The sequence below is a fragment of the Pelodiscus sinensis genome, chromosome 5, assembly GCF_052426305.1.
Source record: "Pelodiscus sinensis isolate ZL-2025 chromosome 5, ASM5242630v1, whole genome shotgun sequence".
NCBI classification, from domain to species: Eukaryota; Metazoa; Chordata; order Testudines; family Trionychidae; genus Pelodiscus; species Pelodiscus sinensis.
Window position 1 is genome coordinate 6,711,456 of NC_143056.1, and position 23,296 is coordinate 6,734,751.

The following is a 23,296-nucleotide window of genomic DNA, read 5'->3' on the forward strand; positions in this document are numbered from 1 at the left end:
TCAAGTGCCCCCAAGAAACCCAGAGTGACAGGATACCACAGCCCTCTGATTGGTCAAGTGCCCCCAAGAAACCCAGAGTGACAGGATACCGCAGCCCTCTGATTGGTCAAGTGCCCCCAAGAAACCCAAAGTGACAGGATACCGCAGCCCTCTGATTGGCCAAGAGCCCCTACTTCACTTCAGGGGTTGGCCTACGAAGTTGTCTGGGCAACCACATGGATTTTAGCCTGCTTCCCTTTCGCCTCCAACTCCAGCCTGGCTTCGGCCTTGCCTCCCGATTGCAACCCGCCACGGCCTCTGCTCTCCGGTCTGCAACCCCAGCCTGACTGACACCCTGACTCCACACCTCCCACAGTTGTCTGGCAACTCCAGCCCCTAGCGGGCAGACCTCAGCCCGGATGTGACGCCGACGTCCCAGTCCCAGAGGGTACATCTAGACTACAGGCTTCTTTCGAAAGAAGCTTTTTCATAAGATCTTCCGAAAAAACTGCTTCCGAAAGAGAGCGTCCACACTGCCAAAGCGCATCGAGAAAGCGATCGGCTTTTTCGAAAGAGAGCGTCCACACTCATTGGACGCTCTCTCACATGTAAGCTGTGATTACTATGGATGGAGTGGCCACCAGGGCACCTGTGCTTTTGTCTGGAGGCCTCTTCTTTCAAAAAAAAGTCCTCTTCTGCGTCCACACACACCTTTCTCCAAAAGAGCTCTTCCAGAAAAGACATTCTTCCTCATAGAATGAGATTTACCAATGTCGGAAACCCCCCTGCGTTCTTTCGATTTTCTTTCAAAAGAACGCAATAGCAGTGTGGACGTATGGGAAAAATTTTCGGAAAAACGTCTGTTTTAAAAACAAAAACCCTGCAGTCTAGATGCACCCTGACAGTGATGTTCTTCTCCCTGCTTCATTCCAACAGCTGAAACTGGAAGTAAAAACAAACCCTCTGTCTCTGAGTTCTGGCTTAAGACTGGTTCTTACAGTGGCGTCCATCTTGTTTGATCTCCGCCCTGGACTCTAGGTACCCTGGAAAATGGAGTCCTGAGCTTCTGTTGCTCCTAGTCCATAAGGTAGAAAGGAAAAGAAGCAGCCATTGCTGTAGGAAGGGACTAGAAGGGATAAACCTCTTCCTAATCTCCCCTCTTCACAACCCTGGACTTGTTTTGGGCTTGCAGAAAAGGAGAGAAAAATTAGATGAACCAACTACCACTGGGAGAGGGAGGTGGCATCTTTGAGCTTCTTGCAAAATCCATCACCACCTGCTAACGTGACCCGCTGCACAGAAACCGACAGAGATTCTAGCCAGCAACCCGTGTCACAGACGTATCGACCAATTAGTCATCCGTTAGTAGCTTCGGAAACACAGCACACTCAACAGCAGCCACTGCACAATCAATGCAATAAAAACCTTCTTGCCTTTCACACTCAATATACACTAACATCTGCCATTAGCAAACCGAAGGGGGGAAAATGAGGGGCGTCTACTCTACTTTTTTAAGTGGCTAAGGGCTGAAATTTAAGATAACGCTGGATTCCAGCCCCTCTGTTCTTACAGGATTTTCTAGCTGATTACCATATCGAAACACTGCACTATGGGGGGGGGGAACCAACCAACAAAAATGGAGATGAGGAATGTCACCAGGTTGTGTGCCCGGGAGCTCTGAGTCATGCACGGCCTATACATCTAACTCAAGCTCCAATCAACGTTTGCCTTCCAAGAGAATTCAGCACATAAACCAGATCACAAAGGAGGCAACAAAGCTTTCACAGAACAGGAGAGATGGAACATGGATCCCAGAGCACATGGGATCGAGCGCTGCCCTCTGGCAACTTAGGATACGTCTACACTGCATCCCTAGCTCAGACTAGGGATGCAAATGGAGACGACCGGAGTACTTAATGAAGTGGGGATTTAAATATCCCACATTTCATTAACATGATCTTGCCGGCGCGCTAGTTCGAATCACAGCTGATTCGAACCAGGAAGTGCACGCTGGGATGCGTTAGTTCGGACTTAAAGCCCTTACTCTGAACTAACGCATCCCAGCGCGCACTTCCTGGTTCGAATCAGCTGTGATTCGAACTAGCGCACCGGCGAGATCATGTTAATGAAGCAAGGGATATTTAAATCCTCGCTTCATTAACTACTCCGGTCGTCTCCATTTGCAGCCCTAGTCTGAACAAGGGATGCAGTGTAGACGTACCCTTATAGACTAACGGATATTGGAGCATAAGCTTTCATGGGTGAAAAAAAAGAAGTGACGCCTTTACAGAGAAGTGCCTGTAAATTAAAAAAGAGGGAGCTGGATAAACAATGGACAAGCAGTAAAACACTGCTTTGGGACATCAGAGAGGCAAGTCAACTACTTTCTCAGAATGTACAATTAAGGCTCATTGGCTTTCAGCGCAAAGACTTCAGTTTTGTTTTTACAGCTTCCTTTCACTAAACCTTGCCCAAGACTAAGTGCACAGGAGGGACGGGGGAACAGCTGCCATTTGGGGTGTTATAGCGACTCTGTTGATTTAGTAGTATTCATTATTAATAGTGCATCAAGCCCAAGATGGTTTCCATGTCCATAAACCTGGCCAACTTCTCTCTTCCGATTCCTACATTCAGGAAAGCATTTCAGCAAGTGACACAGTACCTGTGATGCCACCTTTTAATTAGGCATGTGCTTATTGCTCTGGCTAAAGCCGTTGGTATGTTCTGAGAGAGAACTGCACCTTGGATTAACAAAGTCCTTTGCCAGTGAAACAGACAAGACAGACAAAGGGGAGTATTATGCCCTCTTTGCACATGCAGGGAGCGAAGGCATGGTGATTAAGTGACTCGCCAAAGGTCACACAGAGAGTCGGTGGCAGGGGGGAACAGAGTCCCTCCCCACATCTTGTCAATCCCACTCCGGTTCCTGAATCACAAATCTTTGCAGCGTCCTCAGAAGGGCGCCAAAGAAATGGTCCCACGTTCCCACTCGCTGCCTTATCACTATCTCTCGCATTAAGCCAAGGACTGATGTTGAGAGCTAGAGTCACCAGTATTCTCTAGCTGCTTTGTGCCACTCCGGGGAAATCTAACGAATGGCTGCTTTGAGTCAGCCAGCAGCACAAAGTGGACCAGTGAATCCGGTCCCAAATCTGTACCGCCAGCTCTCTATAGCAATACCCTCATGCAGCGGCAGAGAACGTTTGACATGTCAGGCCCGATTCCCCACCCGCTTTTCCTTTCCGTGGAGCGAGAGGGGCAGGCCGTGGGGAGCCAACCATCACCGTGCAATTCAACTCGGTGCTCCGGGGCGGCATTGGCAGGCCTATCAAAACTGTTCCCAAGGGCAGGGTTTAGACGAACCAGGATGTCCACAGCAAGTGGTAGGCAAGGCCATGACCTACCCCTGGCTGTTTGGAGTGAGTGGGGGTGCGGGGGAAGCCATATCTTCTCATTAGCCTACAGCTGCTGTGTGTGAGCAGCGTGCGAAGGTCAAGAGGTAAGCGGGCGGAGGAAAGTGGGGAAGTCGGAAGAATGCCTTGCCAGAGCCGATCTAGCATATGTTGCCAGGACAGCAGAATGGCAGGCAGAATATTCACCGGCCATCTGCTCAGGTTTATGGACGAGTTCATTTGGCTCCGACTTATAAGGAGCTGGGGTTGTGCTTGGAACAGTATCACCATAAAAGAGATGCACGAATGTCCCCACAGGGCTTTCAGCACTACATCCCTCCTCAAAGGGAGAGCCCCCAAACACTTCATCGAATGTCCGATTGAAATGCCTCATCATTCGCTCTGAACCACAACCAACGATCGTATTCACTTAATATCCAGGGTACAGAGGGATTGCGTCCCAGGGCAATCCAGGCTCGAAGCGTGGGGTGGAAAAATGTAGCTACAAACCGAGAGCAGAGGCTTAAATGCATTCTTCAGCCTTTCATTGGGAAAGCAACCTTAGGCTTCCATTACTTTGCCTATACAATTGCCTGTACAATTTGCCTATACACCCTATACAATCCTGCCCCAGACAACTGTGACAAGCCAGGGGAGGAGGGGGGAAGCACAGGCTAACACCCCCAGGTCAGCATGTCAAAAAGGAAAACAAGGACCGGAATGCAAAGTGGCAGCTGTGCACACAGCATGGTTCCACTGACGTCTGTGGAGCTCCTGCTATTTACACCATCTGCAGATCTGGCCCAGCTGACTTTTTGGACTGCTCCAGTCCGATTTTCAAGATGGGATTATTCTGTTTCTGAAAGGCAAATGCCAGCCTCTGATGAGAACAGATTCCGCATTTCAGAATCAGGCTGGGAACTCCACAGCAGGTATTCGAGAGCTTGAGCCAAATTCTACCGCAAAAAACCACATGTTTTGCTCTATTTGCTTCAAGGGAGCAATGCCACTGTCCATCAGCTGAGGATCTCAGCCCTCATCTTTGGGTGCTGGCTTTCTCTGTGAAGCACGGGGAGTCTGCAGCAGTTATGCCATGTTAATATTCAGGTTGGTCCCACTTTTTCAGAGAATAAAAGACTAATCAAATGAAAGATGTAACTAGCACAGATCTTAAAAACCTTTAACTGCTAGATCTTTCCCCTGAGCTGTGTCTACCGAATGCCCTATTAGTAAACAGAGCACTGATCTATTAGCATACAGAGAATTTGATGGTTAATCAGATGCAAAAATGTATCATTGAAATTAGATGTATTTATTCTCTTTTATGTATCTGTGTGTAGTTCAAGAAGACATCTTGCAGCCTTTAGTCTTCACAATCTAATTTACTGCCTGGCTTAAGAGAATGTTCGAAACAAAGACTTGGTTTCTTTTTGTTGCTACAAATTTTGCTCCTTTGTTTAAGCCATTATGACACTACATCTCTGCATCCACCTTCAAAGAGTATCAATCAATCCCAGAATATTCTGTATGGCAAATACTGGCTCCTACTCTCGGCTGAACTCGGCTCACACTCAGTTATACACTAACACCATGGTCTGGCCTGAAATGTGCAAAATAAAGATATGTTGCAACAAAGGCTATATGAATAACAGATGTTTCAGTGTGGTGGTCGAAGTTAAAAAAAAATGGTTTGGACCAAGCCAAAGCACACATTTTCCAGTTTTTCTGGTAAACTGAAAAAGTAAAACAAAAACCAAAAACCATTTTAAATCAAATGAAACTGTCTGACCCAGTTTGAAACATTCATTTCATTTTGAGAGCTTTATAACCTTTTAAAAAAACAAAAATTGAGTAACATTCCAAAACGAAATCTTTCCGAAGCAAAAAATGAAAACATTTTATTTTGACGTTTCTCTCTTAAAAGAAAACTCAGCCGAAACAATTAGCTGAAATGGACCCAGGCCGATTAATTATTTCAGTCCTCCTGAATTTGAATTTCTCAGTGAAAAAATTATTTGCATGAAAAATTTCACACTGCTCTCATGTGACTGGCTTGAGATCTACACAACTGGGGAATTGTATAGACCGCTGCAGGAGCAAGACTGTCATGCAAAAAACCTCGGAGGGGTAGCCGTGCTAGCCTGTAACTTTAAAAAAACAACTAGTAGTCCTGTAAGCACCTTAGAGACTGACTGACAGACAGACAGACAGATAGAATCATGAGCTTTTTTGGGCAACACCCATAAAACCTGTTCCATTTGTTGTTATTTTTTCATTACTTTATTTTATGTACTATTTGAGAAACTCACATTGCACTTGACCTGATTATTAATGGACGACCTTTGATTCATTTATCTATGTAGCATTCTGAAGGGGCAATTGCCTTCTTTCTTCATCCACGTCCTTTTCAGCACTCAAATTGCACCTGGGCTTGGTAGGACAAATATGACAGGGCCAGTCTTTTTTTCTTCTCTGATCTGTTGTCAAACCAGCATCTCATCAGCTAATTCCTTGTTCAAACACAAGTAAGCTGCACATTCCTCAAGACTAGGAACAGCCAGCCGTATTTCTCCCAAACAGAACAGCCACTCCATTCCAGATTAGATCAAATAAATTGGTACTGATTGTGCACAATTTTTCCCTGTAGAATGTTGGGAGTAATGAGGTTCCCTCCAGCTTCCTCAGGTGGTGTTGTCTCTGGTGATCTAGTGATTATGTCCCTTTGAAGCAACGAGCCTGGTTCTGATCTTATTGACAAACGAGTAAACCAGAAGGAGGAACCAGTCGGGTCCAATGCCTCTAGGTAGACACGGCACAAGTGCATTTGTACTTTTTAAATGTATTTTAGAGAGATAAGCAAATAGTTACTTTTAAGCATTTCCCCCTATTTTTATCTATTACCAATGTCCCAGTTGTGCAAAATTATGGATGGGGCCTGAATACAGAGGGGGTCAAACAATAACTATTTAATCTCAGCAGATGCTGAATTTCAAACAGTTAAAACTTTAAAACCAATAAAAAACAAATTGTCAAGATCACCTGCAAAAATACATAACATAAATCTCCTCAAGTCAAATACTAATAAGTTCTCTAGTAGCATTTCTCCTATTTTCCCTATCTGTAAATTTCTGTTATTATTGGTGGAAATATTTTTTCATCAGTTTGTGTGTGTAGAGTGAAACTGACATTTACTGACACTTATGAATCAAAATTGAATCCCTCCAAAGCTAACTATATTTTCCAATGTACAGGAAATTTAGTATCTTTCCCTCATGAGGTCTATATAATAGGAATTGTTTAGATCCTTTACTGTAATTGGAATTCAGAAGTCAGTCTCAATGTTACCTGCATTACGTATGTCAGGGATTAATTAATGAGTCTGGTTTGGTTAATTACTTTCTTGACTCCCACAATTCTTCATCCTGGAGTTACTAGGGAAACTTATATGAGTACAGGCAGTCCCCGGGTTACATGGATCCGACTTACATCGGATCCCTACTTACAAACGGGGTGAGGCAACCCCGCACTAGCTGCTTCCCCCCAGCAGACCAGGGAGACGCGAAGCTAGCGCCCCCCCCCCCCCCAGCAGACCAGGGAGATGCAGAGCGCCTTTTCTCAGCAGACACCTCAGCTTGAGAATAAAGGACTGAGGGAAGTGAGGTGTGGGAGAATAAAACTGAGCTCTGGAGAAATGTTTGGCTAGAGTTTCCCCTACAATATGGACCAGTTCCGACTTACATACAAATTCAACTTAAGAACAAACCTACAGTCCCTATCTTGTACATAACCCGGGGACTGCCTGTATAAGGAAGAGCGGGGCTGTTTGTAAGGCAATCTGATACTCTCAGCAGTGAAAAAAAAATCCCATGAAATTCCTAAATACACAGGAAGGTGTAGCCAAGATCAAAAATCAAAACTGGAACAAAACTGTTGTCCATTTCATGTTTATAAGAAGAACATCCCCAATTTGCTTTATTTTGGCAGTGCAATGACAAGGATCTGACCCTCATTTGTAATGATTCCCTATGAGAAAAGGACATTTTTAAAAGAAAAAATACATTTCAAAGGCAGCTGTTACTCAGTTTGCAAATGACTTTAAAAAAGAGACTTGGATATGAATGCTACTGAATTACATCAAATGATGTCAGAAGTTTCTTCAAATTCTCAAAAAGAAGATGAAAATAATTTAGAAGTACTTGTTCTTATGTCTAGAAAGCCTAGGCCCTCTAAGAAGGTTCATAGTCTCTGAAGATTAGTCCTTTTCTTTTTCTTTTTTTCTTGAACAACCTTCTTATTTGGTTAAGAGATTAACCACATGTGGTTATTGTCATTGAAATCCAGTACAATTTCTCTGTTATGCACAGCCGGGACTTCAAATAGAGTTATGCAAAGGGCAGGAGCTTAACAGAATGGGGGACATAAATTAATAAATGAGACGATCTATTTAAAATATGACCCCTCTAACCGTGGGGGATTGGTTTTTACTGAAGAGTGAGAAGAAAGCACATGGAAGAACAGAAGCGTAATCTCTTTGGGGCTGTATTCCTGGCTGAACTCCATGGGCATACGCTTTGTTTGTTCTCACTGTGCACCTTGTGAAGCTTAAATATAAACAGCAGGGTTTTTTTGCTCTTAATATCTTTCACTTAATACCCTGTGCAGTGTTTACACTGCATGATAAATTGCCTGCTTGCTTATCATTGGAATGAAGGAACCAAAGGACACATTGCTAATTGCTCTAGCTTCCAATAGAAAAACAAAAGTTTCAGAGGGGTAGCCGTGTTAGTCTGTAATAGAAATAACTTAAAAAACAAATAGTCTTGTAGCACCTTAGAGACCAACAAAAATGTAGTTGGTATCATGAGTTTTCATGGCACAACCCACTTCTTCAGATGAATGGCATTTAAGGGATCCAAGTTCCGAAAAAATAGCAGAGAGAGGGGATGAGGAGGGAAAGGAAAAGACCAAAAAAAAGGGAGGGGGGAAAGAGGGGGGAAGACTATGACAAATTCGAGTTTCCATGCTAAATGAAGCTGATAGAAAGGGTTCTAAGTACTCTGAAGTACCTGGTGTTTGGCATTTTATGTCATTAGGGTGTGGAATATAGTGGGTAATCCAGTTAAGATCTATGTTTAAACCTCTATTGTAGGTATCAAACTTGCAAACGAAAGACAAATGAGAGAGATCAAAATTGCAAATGAAGCTGGGATTTGAATTTCCTGTGCTTCATTTGCATAATGGCGGCTGCGCATTCTTTCGAAAAAGGGTGTTTCGAAAGTGAAACCGTTTAGATGCGGCTCTTTTGAAAAAAAACAACCCTTTTTCGAAAAATCCTGTACGCCTCAAAAAATGAAGCTTACAGGATCTTTCAAAAAAGGGATTTTTTTTCCAAAAGAACCGCGACTAGACAGCAGTTTCACTTTCGAAATGCCCATTTTCAAAAGAACGTGCGGACGCCATTATGCAAATGAAGCACAGGAAATTCAAATCCCCGCTTCGTTTGCAATTTCGATCTGTCTCATTTCCATCCCTCTTTCGAAAGAGGGATGCAGATTAGACATGTCCTGAGTGGAAACCGGCCTGTGGCGTTGCCATTTGTACAAATGGCTGAAATTCGTTTTCCATTAAAAACAAGGAAGCTGGGCTGAACTGCGTAGCAGGGATGGCAGCAGCTCCCGAGGGCACTGGGTTCCTGGGCAGGCCTTTGAAGTGTCCGCTCCCCCTGCCTGGCCCTGCCTCGGCAGCTTGTCTGCAGGGAACAAGCAGCCAGGCAGCTAAATTGGCACCCAGAGGCATCTTCCCCTCCCCCCCACACTATGCCACTGACAATCGGCAGCTAGTGCAGAGGTCCCCAAACGATAGGAACATTCAAGGGGACTCCTAAGAACATAAGAACATAAGAACGGCCGTACTGGGTCAGACCAAAGGTCCATCTAGCCCAGTATCCTGCCTGCCGACAGTGGCCAGCACCAGATGCCCCAGAGAGGGTGGACTGAAGACAATGATCAAGCGATTTGTCTCCTGCCATCCCTCTCCAGTCTCTGACAAACAGAGGCCAAGGACACTATTTTATCCCCTGGCTAATAGCCTTTTATGGACCTAACCTCCATGAAATTATCTACTTCTCTTTAAACTCTATTATAGTCCTAGCCTTCACAGCCTCCTCTGGCAAGGAGTTCCACAGGTTGACTACACGCTGTGTGAAGAAGAACTTTCTTTTATTAGTTTTAAACCTGCTCCCCATTAACTTCATTTGGTGTCCTCTAGTTCTTCTATTTAGGGAACTAATAAATAACTTTTCTTTATCGGCCCTCTCCATAGCACTCGGTAGGGAGGAAGCACCATCCAGTCCTGTTCCACTCCCAGCTCTGCTCTGGTCCCACCCCCAGTTAGGGTCCCCGCCCCAGCCTCGGCCCCCTGACCACAGCCTGGCTACAGCTCTGCTCCCAGCCCGGTGCCGCCCCCAGCCTCAGCTCCTAGCCATGGCTCTGTTCCTGGCTCTGGGGGGGGAGGGCACAGAGAGGGAAACGGGGGAGCATGTCCCTGAACAGTTTGGGGGACCCTAGGGTAGTGGGACTACCCAGAGCATACAGGCACTTACTTCCCATTGGCCACTAGGCACCTATCTGTATCTTTAGGAACCTGCAGAGCTTTGGCAATCTGATGCCTGATCCTCCTCTGGTGTAAATCAGCATAACTCCTCTGAAATCCACTCATTGTAGGAATCGCCACACGTCAGGGGAGATGCCCTGATTCACACCATCCGAAGATGCGGCCCAGGGTCCATTTTCATCTGCATGTATTTGGAGGGACTTATACTAGTATCAAATGCAGCGCAAAAGTCCTCCAGACCGGGCAGTAAAACTTGCTGTACCAAAGTTGCCTGCATTAATTAGGAATTCCAGTTTGCATATTATTCTGTGAACTGCAGCGCGGGTGGAAAACACCACCTGACAGAAAGCCAAACTGCATGAACATTTGTGCTGAGCAAGACTAAAGCCCTTCAGGGACGGGATCCTCAGGTGATGTAAAATGGAGCTATGTCTAGATTGCAGGCTTCTTTCGGAAGAGAGCGTCCACACAGCAAAAGTGCATCGAAAAAGCGAGCTGCATTTTCGACAGAGAGTGACCACACTGAATGGACACTCTCCCGCATGTAAGCTGTGATTACTATGAACTGAGTGGCCACCAGGGCACCTGCGCTTTTTCCTCTTTCCTCTTCTTGCGAAAAAACTCCCTCTTCCCCATCCACACGCGCCTTTTTCCAAAAAAGCTCTTTCGGAAAAAGGCTTCTTCTTCATAGAAAGAGGTTTACCAACGCTGGAAAAAAATTCTCTGTTCTTTCGATTTACTTTCGAAAGAACGTGATTGCAATGTGGATGTTACTCAGCTTTTGTCGGAAAATCGGCCATTTTTCCAACAAAACGCTGTAGTGTAGACATACCTTGGGGTAACTCAATAAAACATTAGCCTTACTTTGCTTTCAAAGGATCGGCAGGCATCAATATGTGGGGCTGTCGTCACAAAAAAGTGGTTTCCACAAAAGCTTCTTTCTTCAGCAGATGGCATAAAGCTGGGCCAGGCAAGTACGTTTGTTAACAATATCGTCTTCCGTTCAGTCCCCTGACACTGCTGGCTGCTCGGATTCTCACTGTCCCTGAGGCTGACACTAGTGTGTAGTGTCACTTTCTGTTCTGCACACGTGTGGAGCAGCAGGCACAACATTTAGTTCACAAGACTTTGTCATTTTATGACATAAGAGATAATCTAAGCGAGCGGGAGAGGTAGCTACGCTGGAGGGCAGGGATAGGATCCAGCGTGACCTGGACACATTGGAGGATTGGGCCAAAAGAAATCTGATGAGGTTCAAGAAGGACAAGTGGAGAGTCCTGCACTTGAGAAAGAAAAATCCCAAGTTGTTACAGGCTGGGGACCGACTGGCTAAGCAGCAGTTCTGCAGAAAAGGACCTGGGGGTTACAGTGGATGAGAAGCTGGATATGAGTCAACAGGGCGCCCTGGTAGCCAAGAAGGCTAATGGCATATTAGGGTGCATTGGGAGGAGCATTGCCAGCAGATCCAGAGATGTGATTATTCCCCTTTATTCGGCTCTGGTGAGGCCACATCTGGAGTATTGTGTCCAGTTCTGGGGCCCCCACTATAGAAAGGATGTGGACACATTGGAAACGGTCCAGCAGAGGGCGACCAAAATGATGAGGGGGCTGGAGCACATGACCTACGAGGAGAGCCTGACGGTATGTCTACACTAGCTCGTTAATTCGCGCTAGGTAGGCAAATGAGGGCAACCGGAGTTGCAAATGAAGCCCGGGATTTAAATATCCTGGGCTTCATTTGCATCTTCCCGGGCGCTGCCATTTTTAAATCCCCCTTAGTCCGAACACCGTGCCCGCGGCTACACGCAGCACGACGTAGGTAGCTCGAATTAGTATCTCTAAGTCGAACACCGGTACACCTCGATCCCACTTAGTGTGCGGATCGGGGCTCTGGGACAAGGATGGGGCGGTTAGTTCCCTAGGAGGGTGGGAAGCACAGGGATGGGTTCTCTAGGGAGGGGGTGGAATCTCCAACCCGAGAGGTTTTTAAGTCCCGGCTTGACAAAGCCCTGGCTGGGTTGATTGAGTTGGATTGGTCCTGCTTTGGGTAGGGGGCTGGACTCGATGACTCCTGGGGTCCATGTGGCGCTGCCACTTTGAAACACCCAGGGAGCATGAGGCCAGCAGGGGACACCCCAGCTGGCTCCAGGCTGCACTTGGCATTTCAAAGCGGCAGCACCAGCTGGAGCCCAGGGTCTGATCCCAGGCTCCATGTAGCTCTGTCGCTTTGAAGCACTCCCCTCCTCCTCCCGCTTTACTGCCTCTTTCTGATAGTGGAGGGGGGGGGAAGGGAAGTGACTAGTTGACTAGCCTGTCAACCATCCAGAGAATGGACTAGTCCTTCCCATCCCTACTTCATACCCCGGCAACACTCTAGACCAGCGGGTTTCAAACTTTTTTTCTTGTGACCCAGTTGAAAATTGCTGGTGCCTACAACCCAACATCATTTGACTAACGTGTGGGCTCCAAGATGGGGCTGAGGATATGAGTTTCAGCGTGGGGGTGGGGCAGGGCTGGGGCAGGAGGGGCTGACCTCGAGCGGCTCCCAGTCAGCGGTGCAGCAAAGGGGGCTAAGGCAGCTTCCTGCCTCTTCTGGCCCCGCAGACCGGGCTGCGCCCCAGAAGCAGCCGGCAGCCGGTTTCCAGCCAGTGGGAGTGCGGAGCGAGTGCTCAGGGCAGGGGGAGTACGCGGAGTCCTATGTGCTCCCCCCCCCTTCTGCATTTAGGAGCTGGGCCTGTTGCTGGCCACTTCTGGGGTGCAGCGCAGTCTGCAGTGCCTAGGGCCCACGATACTTTTAGGGGCCCACGAAAATGTTTTAATTTCTTTTAAAATCAGAAGGAAAAAAATGAACTTTTAGGGTCGAAGAAAAGGTTTTAATTTTTTTCTCCCATCAGAAAAAAACGAAACTTTTAGGGCCCACGAAAATCGATTACATTTTGCCTAAAACAGAAAAAAATAAAATGTTGAAGTATTTAAAGTTATAGCAAAAACAATATTTTTGTTTATGGAGGAATGGGCCCACGAAGGCAAAAGTGCTTAGGGCCCATGAAAGTCATAATGCAGCCCTGGCTAGGACGGGCAAGGAGCTGCCTTAGCGCCCCCACTATGCATCCTGAGGCAACGAGACCCAGCACCCGACATGCAACGACCCGGCACTGGGCCACAATCCAGAGTCCGAAAACCTCTCGCTAGACTCGGAGAGGGCCTTCTACTCGGCATGTGCTGAGTCCCCCTGAGATTTCAGCCCGGCCTAACCCAAAAGATCTCTGCCTCCAGCCAGAAGTGAGATTCCTAATTCCAGCAGCAGGAACAGGGCTGCGCCCAGCCATGCAGCCAGGGTCTGCCACCAAAGCCTCCTCTTTCCTTCCTGTTTCTCCTGCAGTTGTCTGTGGATCCTGATGTGTCGCACACAACTGCATTGGGAACAAGCCATCAGACATGGTCCGGAGCTTGTGTATTTGCACTGCAAGTGACTCATCAAATATTTCAATGATTTCCCCGGCCTGTTTCCTGCACGTTATGTCAAGGCAGCTAAATCCCTTAATTAGCACTAGTTGCACTAGTGTGGGTGGTGGCAGAGCACTTGGGACCAGGGTTAACGAACAACAGACATTTCCACCATTCGAATTACACTCCCAGTGATATTCCTACCTCACAAACACCAGGCAACCAAAGAAGGCCCCCAAACAACACTGCAACAGGTTTGGGGATACCCCGAAAAGGGCAAAACCAAACCCAAGCAGTATTTACCCCCAAAAGGCACATGCGCCAGTGACCTCACTGAGTCCAGTAGGGATTTCACTCTTGCTGTGGATTTTACTTGGGAGGTGCCCAGACACCAAGGGGATGGACAGCAGGCTGACACTCATAGGGGGTGCGTCTACACAGCGCTATGCAAACTGCGTATCTTATTTCGATTCTATTTCAAAATAGCTTACTGTGAAAACTGGCGCAGCTACACAGGGATGTCAAAAGAGCACACCCGTTGTTTTGCAAAAGATTTTGAAATAACAGGTGGCATGTTAAGAGGCAGGGTAGCTATTTCAGGAGGCCTCACCATGGCATTCACCAGAAATAACCACGCGGCTACATTTTCAGTGACTACCTCAGAAAAGGTGTAAACATCTTTACTTGTCAGCGCAAGTCCATTTTGGCATTCTTTGTTGTGTCTTATAGCCTTCCCCCACCATGTGGTCTATTTAGAAGGTAAGCTCTTCGGGACAGAACTACCAACTATTCCATCTGTACAGTGCCTAGCACAATGGGCCCCATGCTTGTCTGGCCTTTAGCCACAGCTGTAATAAGCATTAACTAATTATTATTAATAATAACAACAAGAAGAAGCATTATACTCTCAAAGCCACTGCTGTAATAAGCATTAACTAATTATTATTAATAATAACAACAAGAAGGAGACTCATTATACTCTCAAAGTCACTGCTGTATTAAGCATTCATTAATTATTATTAATAATAACAACAAGAAGGAGACGCATTATACTCTCAAATTTCCCACTGCGATCCAGAGGAGTTTTGGATGTGCAAGACATATAGGCTGTGTCTACATTGGCACCCCTTTCCGGAAAAGGAATGCTAATGTGACACTTCGGAATTGCAAATCTGCGGGGGATTTAAATATCCCCCGCGGCATTTTCATTTACATGGCTGCCGCTTTTTTCTGGCTTGGGGATAAGCCGGAGAAAAGCGCCAGTTTAGACGCGATTCTCCGGAAAATAAGCCCTTTTCCGGAGGATTTCTTATTTCTTTCAAGTAGGAATAAGAAATCCTCTGGAAAAGGGCTTATTTTCCGGAGAATCGCGTCTAGACTGGTGCTTTTCTCCGGCTTATCCCCAAGCTGGAAAAAAGTGGCAGCCATGTAAATGAAAATGCCGTGGGGGATATTTAAATCCCCCGCGGATTTGCAATTCCGAAGTGTCACATTAGCATCCCTTTTCCGGAAAGGGATGCCAATGTAGACGTAGCCATAGGCATCAGACCAGGTAGTGGTTTTCCCTTTGACAGAACAAGTAATTAAGACTGTGTGCCAAGAAAGCCCAGAGAGCAGCAACTTTTGTATATTTTTAAAATGAGGGTGTATACATCCATTTTCATCTAGGGCTCCACAAAGGCCTTTTCAACAGCTGCTGTGGAAAGCAGGTGAGCAAAGAAAAGGATTTTTCTGTGGGCATTTTCAAAATCGCTGCTCTCTGAAGTATCTCTGGGTAAATGTGCCCCACCGCAGCTACTGCTCTGAAATAATTGTCTAAGAGAATGATACGCTCGGCCTGCTTTCGCTGGATGATGAAAAACTGGGTCACTTGATAAAGGGCTGTATAGAAGGAGCTGACTGCTTTTCTCCCGAAGCAAAGCAACCTGCATTTAACAGCAGCCGCCTGGACAGCCGCGTATCGATATATCAATATTGCTTTCGAGGCATTCTGTGTTCATCATAGACTTAGCCAAGGGTCACGTTCCTCTTTTATTAAATCGAATAACACAAAAGCTGAGCAAAGCGTAACTCTTTTATAATGATGCCAAGGGCTCACAATGTCCAGGCAGGTTTTGTCATTCCTTCTTGCAAGCTTCAGAGAGGCAGTCGAGCCCGTAATCCATCTCTCCCACAGCAATAGGGCTAAGCAAAGAACGCTGTTGCCTCGTCTTTGAAAGCAGCTTGTTTTTTAGCCGCGCTTGGTTGCATTTAAGGGTCTGATCTGGTGAGGGTCCCCTGGAAGGGACAAGTGGATACCACTTGGTACCTCCCCGGAGGTGCACCGTGTCCTGCCCCCATGGGATTAGATCCAAGGCTTTGTGGCTATACTGCAGCCGGGAGGTGTTCACTAATGATGTGAAAGGTTCATTGGTTAACTGGCAGAGGCTGGAGCAGCTCCCCTCAAGGCCTGCAGGGGGCCGGCCGTGGACAGAGGCTGCTTTCATCCCGAGTCTGCAGTGGGCCCAGGCATGCCACAGGCAGGGGCTGCTCCGGCGCGGACTGGCAGCAGCCCAAAGCCCTGCCCTAGCGTGGAGGCTGGGAGTGGGATCCCTGCAGCTTAGTAGTAGTAGTTGCAGAAGAGCTCCACCAGGATCCCACGTAGTCAGTTCACGGGTTCCCCATACGTTTAACCCGTTAACCGATGAAACGGGATTTTACATCCCTAGTGTACTCCCAGCTCGGGGACGCGTATACACAATAACCCGTGTGCACTGATAAGAGCAGCTGAGATCACAGGCCCATCCCAGATCCTAGGTAGGGACTCCGGGGGCTGCCCTGAGCCGCCACGCCCACACTGCTATTTTTAGCTCACTAGCTGGATCCGAGCTAGCACATCTGTCTGTCTGTCCAAGCTGGGACTGGCTCCTCCCCGCTGCAGTGCAGCTGAGCCCTACGTGTAAATAGTTGATGCTTTCGATTTATTTTGACTTATGAAATCTCCAAGGCACTGACCTGTGCTCTGGCTTCCCGGTCATAAATTCAGTTACGCAACCACTTCCCATTCAAATGCCAGCTAACAGACCATCCCCCCTAACACATCCACAGCGGAAAATAACACTCATAAGAACATAAGAACGGCCGTACTGGGTCAGACCAAAGGTCCATCTAGCCTAATGTCCTGTCTGCCCACAGTGGCCAATGCCAGGTGTCCCAGAGGGAGTGAACCGAACAGGTAATGATCAAGCGATCTCTCTCCTGCCATCCATCTCCACCCTCTGACAAACAGAGGCTGGGGACACCATTCCTTACCCATCCTGGCTAATAGCCATTGATGGACTTAACCTCCATGAATTTATCTAGTTCTCTTTTAAACTCTGTTATAGTCCTAGCCTTCACAACCTCCTCAGGCAAGGAGTTCCACAGGTTGACTGTGCACTGAGTGAAGAAGAACTTCTTTTTATTTGTTTTAAACCTGCTGCCCATTAGTTTCATTTGGTGACCCCTAGTTCTTATATTATGGGAACAAGTAAATAACTTTTCCTTATTCACTTTCTCCACACCACTCAATGCCACTGGGTCACAGCAGACACCTCAGCGAGCCCTTTGAATACCTGCAAGAACATCCGATGACTCAGGAGAAGGCACAATTTCACATCCCGAGTCCATTCTCCAGGGGAAGAGGAAACGCGAATGAGAAACGAAAACTTCAAATGGCACTGAAATCTACTGTGTGGCACTGCACACCAAGAATGCTCCCCTAGAGTTTTATTTTTAAAAAGACAGGAGATTGAAGATACACCAGAAAAGTGTAAGCTAAGAGTAATCAAGACAACCAAAGTCCCAAAGCATGTATGTGTGCTTAACTTTAACATCAACCAAACTGCACATGTGCTTAAAATTAAGCACATAATTAAGCACTTGGTTGCATCAGAGCTAAAGAGCCCCAGAAGACAAGGGGTTAACTGGGATAGGCCCACAGCGAAAACATTATGAAAATGCCTCTTACCCATGATGCTCTGTTGTTCTGGAGACATTTACATGCATGATTTGCTGGGTCAGTTCCTCCACTATTGTGTATCAGCGTAGCTCCACCGACTTCGAAGGAGATGTATTGATTTACCCCAGCTGGGGGTCTGACCACGGACAGTTCACCGTGTGAAAACAGGATGCGCTTGATAAACTAATAAACATTCTCCTCAGTGGGAAAGCGCTGTTTCTCTCACCCATTGCAAAACACAGCATGGCTCTCCCAGTTCAAGTCATTATCACACACTGATGAATAACATCATGCCCATGAGTTTGATGAGTAGGTCAATACGTGAATCAGACTGCGATATGCAGCAGCAGGATGATAGAGGCGTCAAAAGGTCAGTGAGAAAACGAGTTGCTCCCAATAACATTCATTTGTATTTTGCTAGGATTGTGAAGGATAACGTCGATGGTTACTTTTAAGCTCTTTCTCCTATTTTTCTAGATTTACATTTCCATCGCTGTGGGGAATTATGGGGAAGGGTGAAATCTCAGACCACGAAGGGGTCAGACCATAATGGTTTAATAACAGCAGACGTAGAAATTCAAAAAGTGAAAGCTTCACAATCATTACATATCAACTGACAGCACATGTCGAAATATACAAGGCAAACATCCTTACCCCAAACTCTAAGGCTACGTCTACACTGGCAAGATTTTGCGCCAATACTTTTAATGCAAGAGTTTTTGCGTTAAAGTATTTGCACAAGAGAGCGTCTATGGCCGCTTTTATGCAAAATCTTGCCAACGTAGACACAGCCTAAGTTCTCCAGAAGCAGTTTTCTTACTTTGCAAATCTGTAAACTCTGACTATTACTGAAGGAAATATTTCTTGTCTCTGTGTGTATATGGTGAAATCAATGTTTACTCACATTACCAGTAAAAATCAAATCTTTCCGAGCCTAATAATAATGTCCTTAACATGCAGCCATTTCATCCCAGCTGTGGCAAGACTGCAGTTCTTTAAATGCCAGAAGAACAACCCTCTTTCAAACACATGCACAACATTGCCTAATGTAGAACAAGCCTTTAATTCCTTTTCTGTTCAGAATAACAAAGCTGTCAAGCAAAGTGACAGCCTGCCAATATAGAGAACGCCCCCCTAACTCCAGCACCCAGTACCCAGTTTACACAGAGAACTGAATTACAGCATGCCTGTCCTGGTGTGTTCTCCACAAGGCAGTTTGTCTCCATATGTTGTGTCAAAACACAACATGAACAAACGAAGAGGTTCCTGGAAAGTATTTCCTTCGGGGTTGGAAGAGTCGGACACACATGTGAATAGCGTTCACATCACCGATTTCCCATCCCGCCCTCCAGATCCTGTTCATTAGAGAGGGGCAATTATTTCAATGTGAGCCCAAGCAGTGAGATTGAGCTATCAGGTTGCATCAGAATACGGATTTCACTCAGCCCTGTCTGCCTGCATTCAAGTCATTTCTGCTCTAGTTACCTTAGTCTGGAGGTCACCAACATGCAAGTGAGCAGGCATGGGATGATATGTACCAGGGGTGGATTTACCAAGTAAAATCATGTTTTTTAATCTCACCAGGAAAAACAAATTTGTTCTGGCTTAAGGAACTTCCTATTTTCAAAACTGTTTTCTTGCGGCAAACCACATTACACCTCATTGCAGTGACCTATTCCAACTGTGGTTACATATGGCTGTAGATTTAGTGTTGTGCAAAGAAAAAGTTAAACTGCAGGTTAAATCTCTCTAGTCTGGCACCTTCGGGACCTGACCGGTGCTGAACCAGAGAATTTGCCGAACCACAGGAAGTCAATATGGTCTAGCAGCTTTACCAACACATCCAATGCTTACTGGACTCTTAGAAGACATTTATCATAGAATCATAGAACTGGAAGGGACCTTGAGAGGTTATCCAGTCCAGTCCCCTGCCTTCATGGCAGGACCAAGCACTGTCTAGATCAGAACTACTCAACTGTGGAAGCCCCAGGGGCCACAATGATATAGCACATGCAGAGGGCTGCAACATAAGTGAGGTTGCATATACATGCAAATATATATGCAAATCTATGCAAATAGCTTCTTTCTCACTGACGGGTAGGAATACAACGATTATGGCAAGACTACACAACATGCAGGCCTCATTTAAGTCAGTTCTGCTGCTATTAATAAAATGCAATATTTACCCGATTTTCACCCATATGACAGCACTTTTAATGAGCAATGACAGTCCAGGAATTTTACTACTAAAACGCATCTCAACAGAAGACCATTATATTGATTTGCCATTATGGAGCGTGTTCCCAATGGAGGCCACGTTCAAAGGATCCCACCCGTGGGCCGTGTGTTGAGCCCCACGTAAACTCAAACTGCACCGTGGGCTGCAAACAAATAGGCCACGGGCCACATGCAGCTCACGGGCCGTGTGTTGAGTAGCCCTGATCTAGATCATCCCTGGCAGGTGTCTGTCTAACCTGCTCTTAAATGTCTCCACTGACGGAGATTCCACAACTTCCCTGGGCAATTTATTCCAGTGTTTCACCACCCAGACAGTTAGGAACTTTTTCCTAATGTTCAACCTTATTTAGGGGTATATTAGAGCTAAATTACAGCATAGAACACGGAGAGCTAGGAGTGGTGGCTGTAAACAAACTTTATGGCACCACGGGAATCTTCACCACACCCATGATAGGTGGACATCGGCGAACTAAAATCATGCTAGACCACAGATGTTGCCAGACCAGAGAGTGCCAGACTAGAGAAGTTCACCCTGCACTAATATATGTGATTATAATACTGAACATCAGGATGTCTGTGTGCATTCTAGTTTGTTTTTTTCCTCATGGAAGTTGTGTGTGTTGTGAATCAGATGTCAATGTTCACAGGAGTGGCCTGAGGCGGGATGCAGCAGCTGGCGCCACTGGCGGAACATGTGATTGGCACCCCCGCCTGCACGGCCGTCAATGGGGTAACATCATCATTGGGCGCCCCGGGTGCCCCGTGATGTCATCATCAGGCGCCATTGAAGGCGGCACCCTAGGCGACGGCCAAGTCGGCCTATAGCCACGGGCTGCCCCTGAGTGTTCAATATTATATAAACAATAGTGAAAAACCTCAGATTACATGAAAATGACAATAAGGAAGAGTTGTGGGTTTGAAGCCTTAAGAAATCCGAAAGATGGAGAGTTGCAAGTCCATGTAGCTATGCAGCATTCTTTAACAGAAGACGCAGTGGACAGACCAAGTCTGTTCCTCAATTTTGAATCCCACATTTGAAAAGATTCACCCTATGCCTACTGACTTCACTGGCCACTGCCGATATCCCATCTGACTTCACAGAACGGGAGATGCAGTTGCATCAGTCTTCAAATTCTTTCACAATGTTACAGGGGAAACAGTCTCCTTGAGAGCGGAGGACAGCACTGATTTTAAATATGGAGTTTCTTCTACTTGAAATCAGGTAAATATGGCAGAAAATCAGGATTTTTGCTGAGCAACCATTGCCTGGCAATTTCTTGTTGTTCAGCTAACAATTTATACTCTGCATGTTTTGGATGAAGGAGGCTGGCCAACACGTGTGTGGGCGTAATGGCCTCACGAAATCTCTTCTGGACTTTTGCTTTGTGTGCTGCAAGAATGTTATTGATCAGTAACCATACTTCCTGGGCAACACCAATTGCTGGTGTATCCCTTTGGAGTGTATGATGTGCCACAGCAACTGGTTTCAACTAACTGATCAGATTCTTTGCTTCTTGGTAAATCACTGGATAATTAATGATACCGATCACTCTCTCCTTCAGGTTCTGCCTCACGATTGAAAACGCAGGATCCCGGAAAAGTGCTGCTGTCTAGACGTAGCCTTTGAGGCAGCCAAGACAACAGCACACAGTTTTAAGCAGAGACTCTGTTTTGTTTTGTCTCTGTCCTTTCATTAGAGCTAAACAGGACAGATTACCACAAATCTAGTACCAGACTGCTAACTCTTTCAGACATTTTCATTCCTGTAGTCTCCTTACAGCCCAGATTCTGGGTTTACACTGGTATTTACCAGCTCCCTGGCCTCAAGTAGTTTTTCCCAGGAAATTTCCAACCCTGCCTCTGAGTCCTAGATTAAAAGGAATTTCTCGGTGTGGGGGGAGGAATGGGAATAGTAGCCCTCTCTCCAATTAGTTGGCTTCATTACAGGAATCTCCTCCCCCTCCCTCTCACAAGGAAAGGCGCATTACAAAGAGAGAGCACAAGAAAGCAGCTGATCAATATTCAGTGAGGCATGTAGCCCCCGGGGAGCTGCCCACCCACTCCCAACCTGCCTCCTCCTCCTCCTCGCCCAACCCCCTCCCCACCTCCAGCTGATTCCGGGTGCACAGAGCTGCCCAGCTGGCACACCAGCAACGCTGCACCAAACCGTCGCCCCTGGCAAACCCGCATGCCCTGTGGCCAGCTCCCACAGTCCTTACCCCTTCCTGAGCCAACCCCCCCCCCCCCCCGCTGCGATCCACCGGAGCCCAGGACTCCAGGCAGCACCAGACCGGCTGCTGCTGGAGGACCGGCAAGAATTGCAATGGGGGGACCCCCGTTGCTCCCCCATCCCTGCCCATTCTGGAAAAGGCCCTGATTCAAGGGCAAGGGGGCACTGTGCCCACCGGTGCCTGGCCCCCAGGTGCCACAGAGCAGCCGGGGGGGGGGGGGCAGCCAGGCAGACAGACAGACAGACAGACCCTCCAGGGCCAGCCAGGCAGACAGACCCCCCAGGACCAGCCAGGGAGACAGACAGACAGACAGACCCTCCAGGGCCAGCCAGGGAGACAGACAGACAGACAGACCCTCCAGGGCCAGCACTCACCTTGTGCAGCTTCCACATGGCGCCCAGGGCCTTGACCTCGTGGCTGGAGTGCTTGCCCTCCTCCAGGCACTGGTAGCAGACGGGCATCTTGCACTGCACGCAGTACATGCTGTGGTTCTCCAGCTCGTGGTCCGTGCAGGTGGAGATCTTGCGCGGGCTGAGCCGGCGGCTGACCCGGCCCTGGGCCGGCGGCACCAGGCGGTGCTTGGCCAGCGGGCCGCGGGGCGGGTGGCAGCGCAGGCGGCAGGGCTCGCAGTAGAAGACGTCGCACTGCTCGCACATGGCCGTGGCCTCCTTGGGCGCCTTCTCGCACAGCTGGCAGCGCAGCGCGGCCGCCTTGCTCTGCTGGTAGCGGTCGATCACCCCCTCCAGCACCCGGTTCTTGGGGAAGCCGCGCAGCCCCCGCTCGTCCAGGATCAGGCTGCGGTGGCACTGCGGGCAGGTGAGGCAGGCGTTGCGGGGCACGGGGGCCAGCGAGGCCGGCGGCAGGTGGGGCGGCGGCGGCACGGCCGGCGGGAAGACGCGCACCCCGTTGGGGGACTTCTGGCACGGGGTGGTGGGCGCGCTGGCGAAGCCGCCGTAGGAGCCGTAGCCGCTGTCCGCCTCGCTGTACAGGCTCATCTTGTCCAGGTCCAGGTAGTCGTAGTCGGAGACCTGGGAGCCCGAGGCGCGCCGGCTCTGCGGGGACTCGGCGTCGGGCGTCTGCACCAGGATGTTGCGGGCGCAGGCCTGGCACAGGTTGTGCGAGCAGGGCAGGATGATGGGCTCCCGGTAGAAGGAGCCGCACACGGGGCATTTCAGCTCCTCTTCCATCTCTTCCATGGGGCAGGCGGCGGGGGGCGCGGAGCGGGGCCGGAGCGCGGCGCCTGCCTGCAGCACCCTGGCCAGCGAGCACCTACCCGCTGCTTGCTCCAGCGCTCCGCCGCGCTCCACTGCCGGCCGCCTCGCCAGCCAGCCCTCGCCGCCCCATTGGCCGCCGGCCCGCCCCCTGCCACCCCATTGGCTCGCCGGGCTCCGCCCATGCAGACAGCGGCGGCGCAGGGG

At 48.0% G+C, this 23,296-nt stretch overlaps 1 protein-coding gene across 5 annotated transcripts in view; it reads right to left on the reverse strand.

The window, feature by feature from the left end:
• The window catches only part of TRIM9 (tripartite motif containing 9), a 129,824-nt gene extending 106,528 nt beyond the window's left edge, over nucleotides 1-23,296 (reverse strand). For 2 of the 5 annotated variants that reach the window (XM_075926183.2, XM_025181313.3), the window contains exon 1: nucleotides 22,253-23,293. In XM_075926183.2, coding sequence (XP_075782298.2) covers nucleotides 22,253-23,074 — 822 coding nt within the window. In that variant the 5' untranslated portion in view covers nucleotides 23,075-23,293. Of the gene's footprint in view, nucleotides 1-22,252 lie in introns of all 5 variants that reach the window. The other 3 variants (XM_075926184.2, XM_075926185.2, XM_075926182.2) reach the window with 3 other exon arrangements.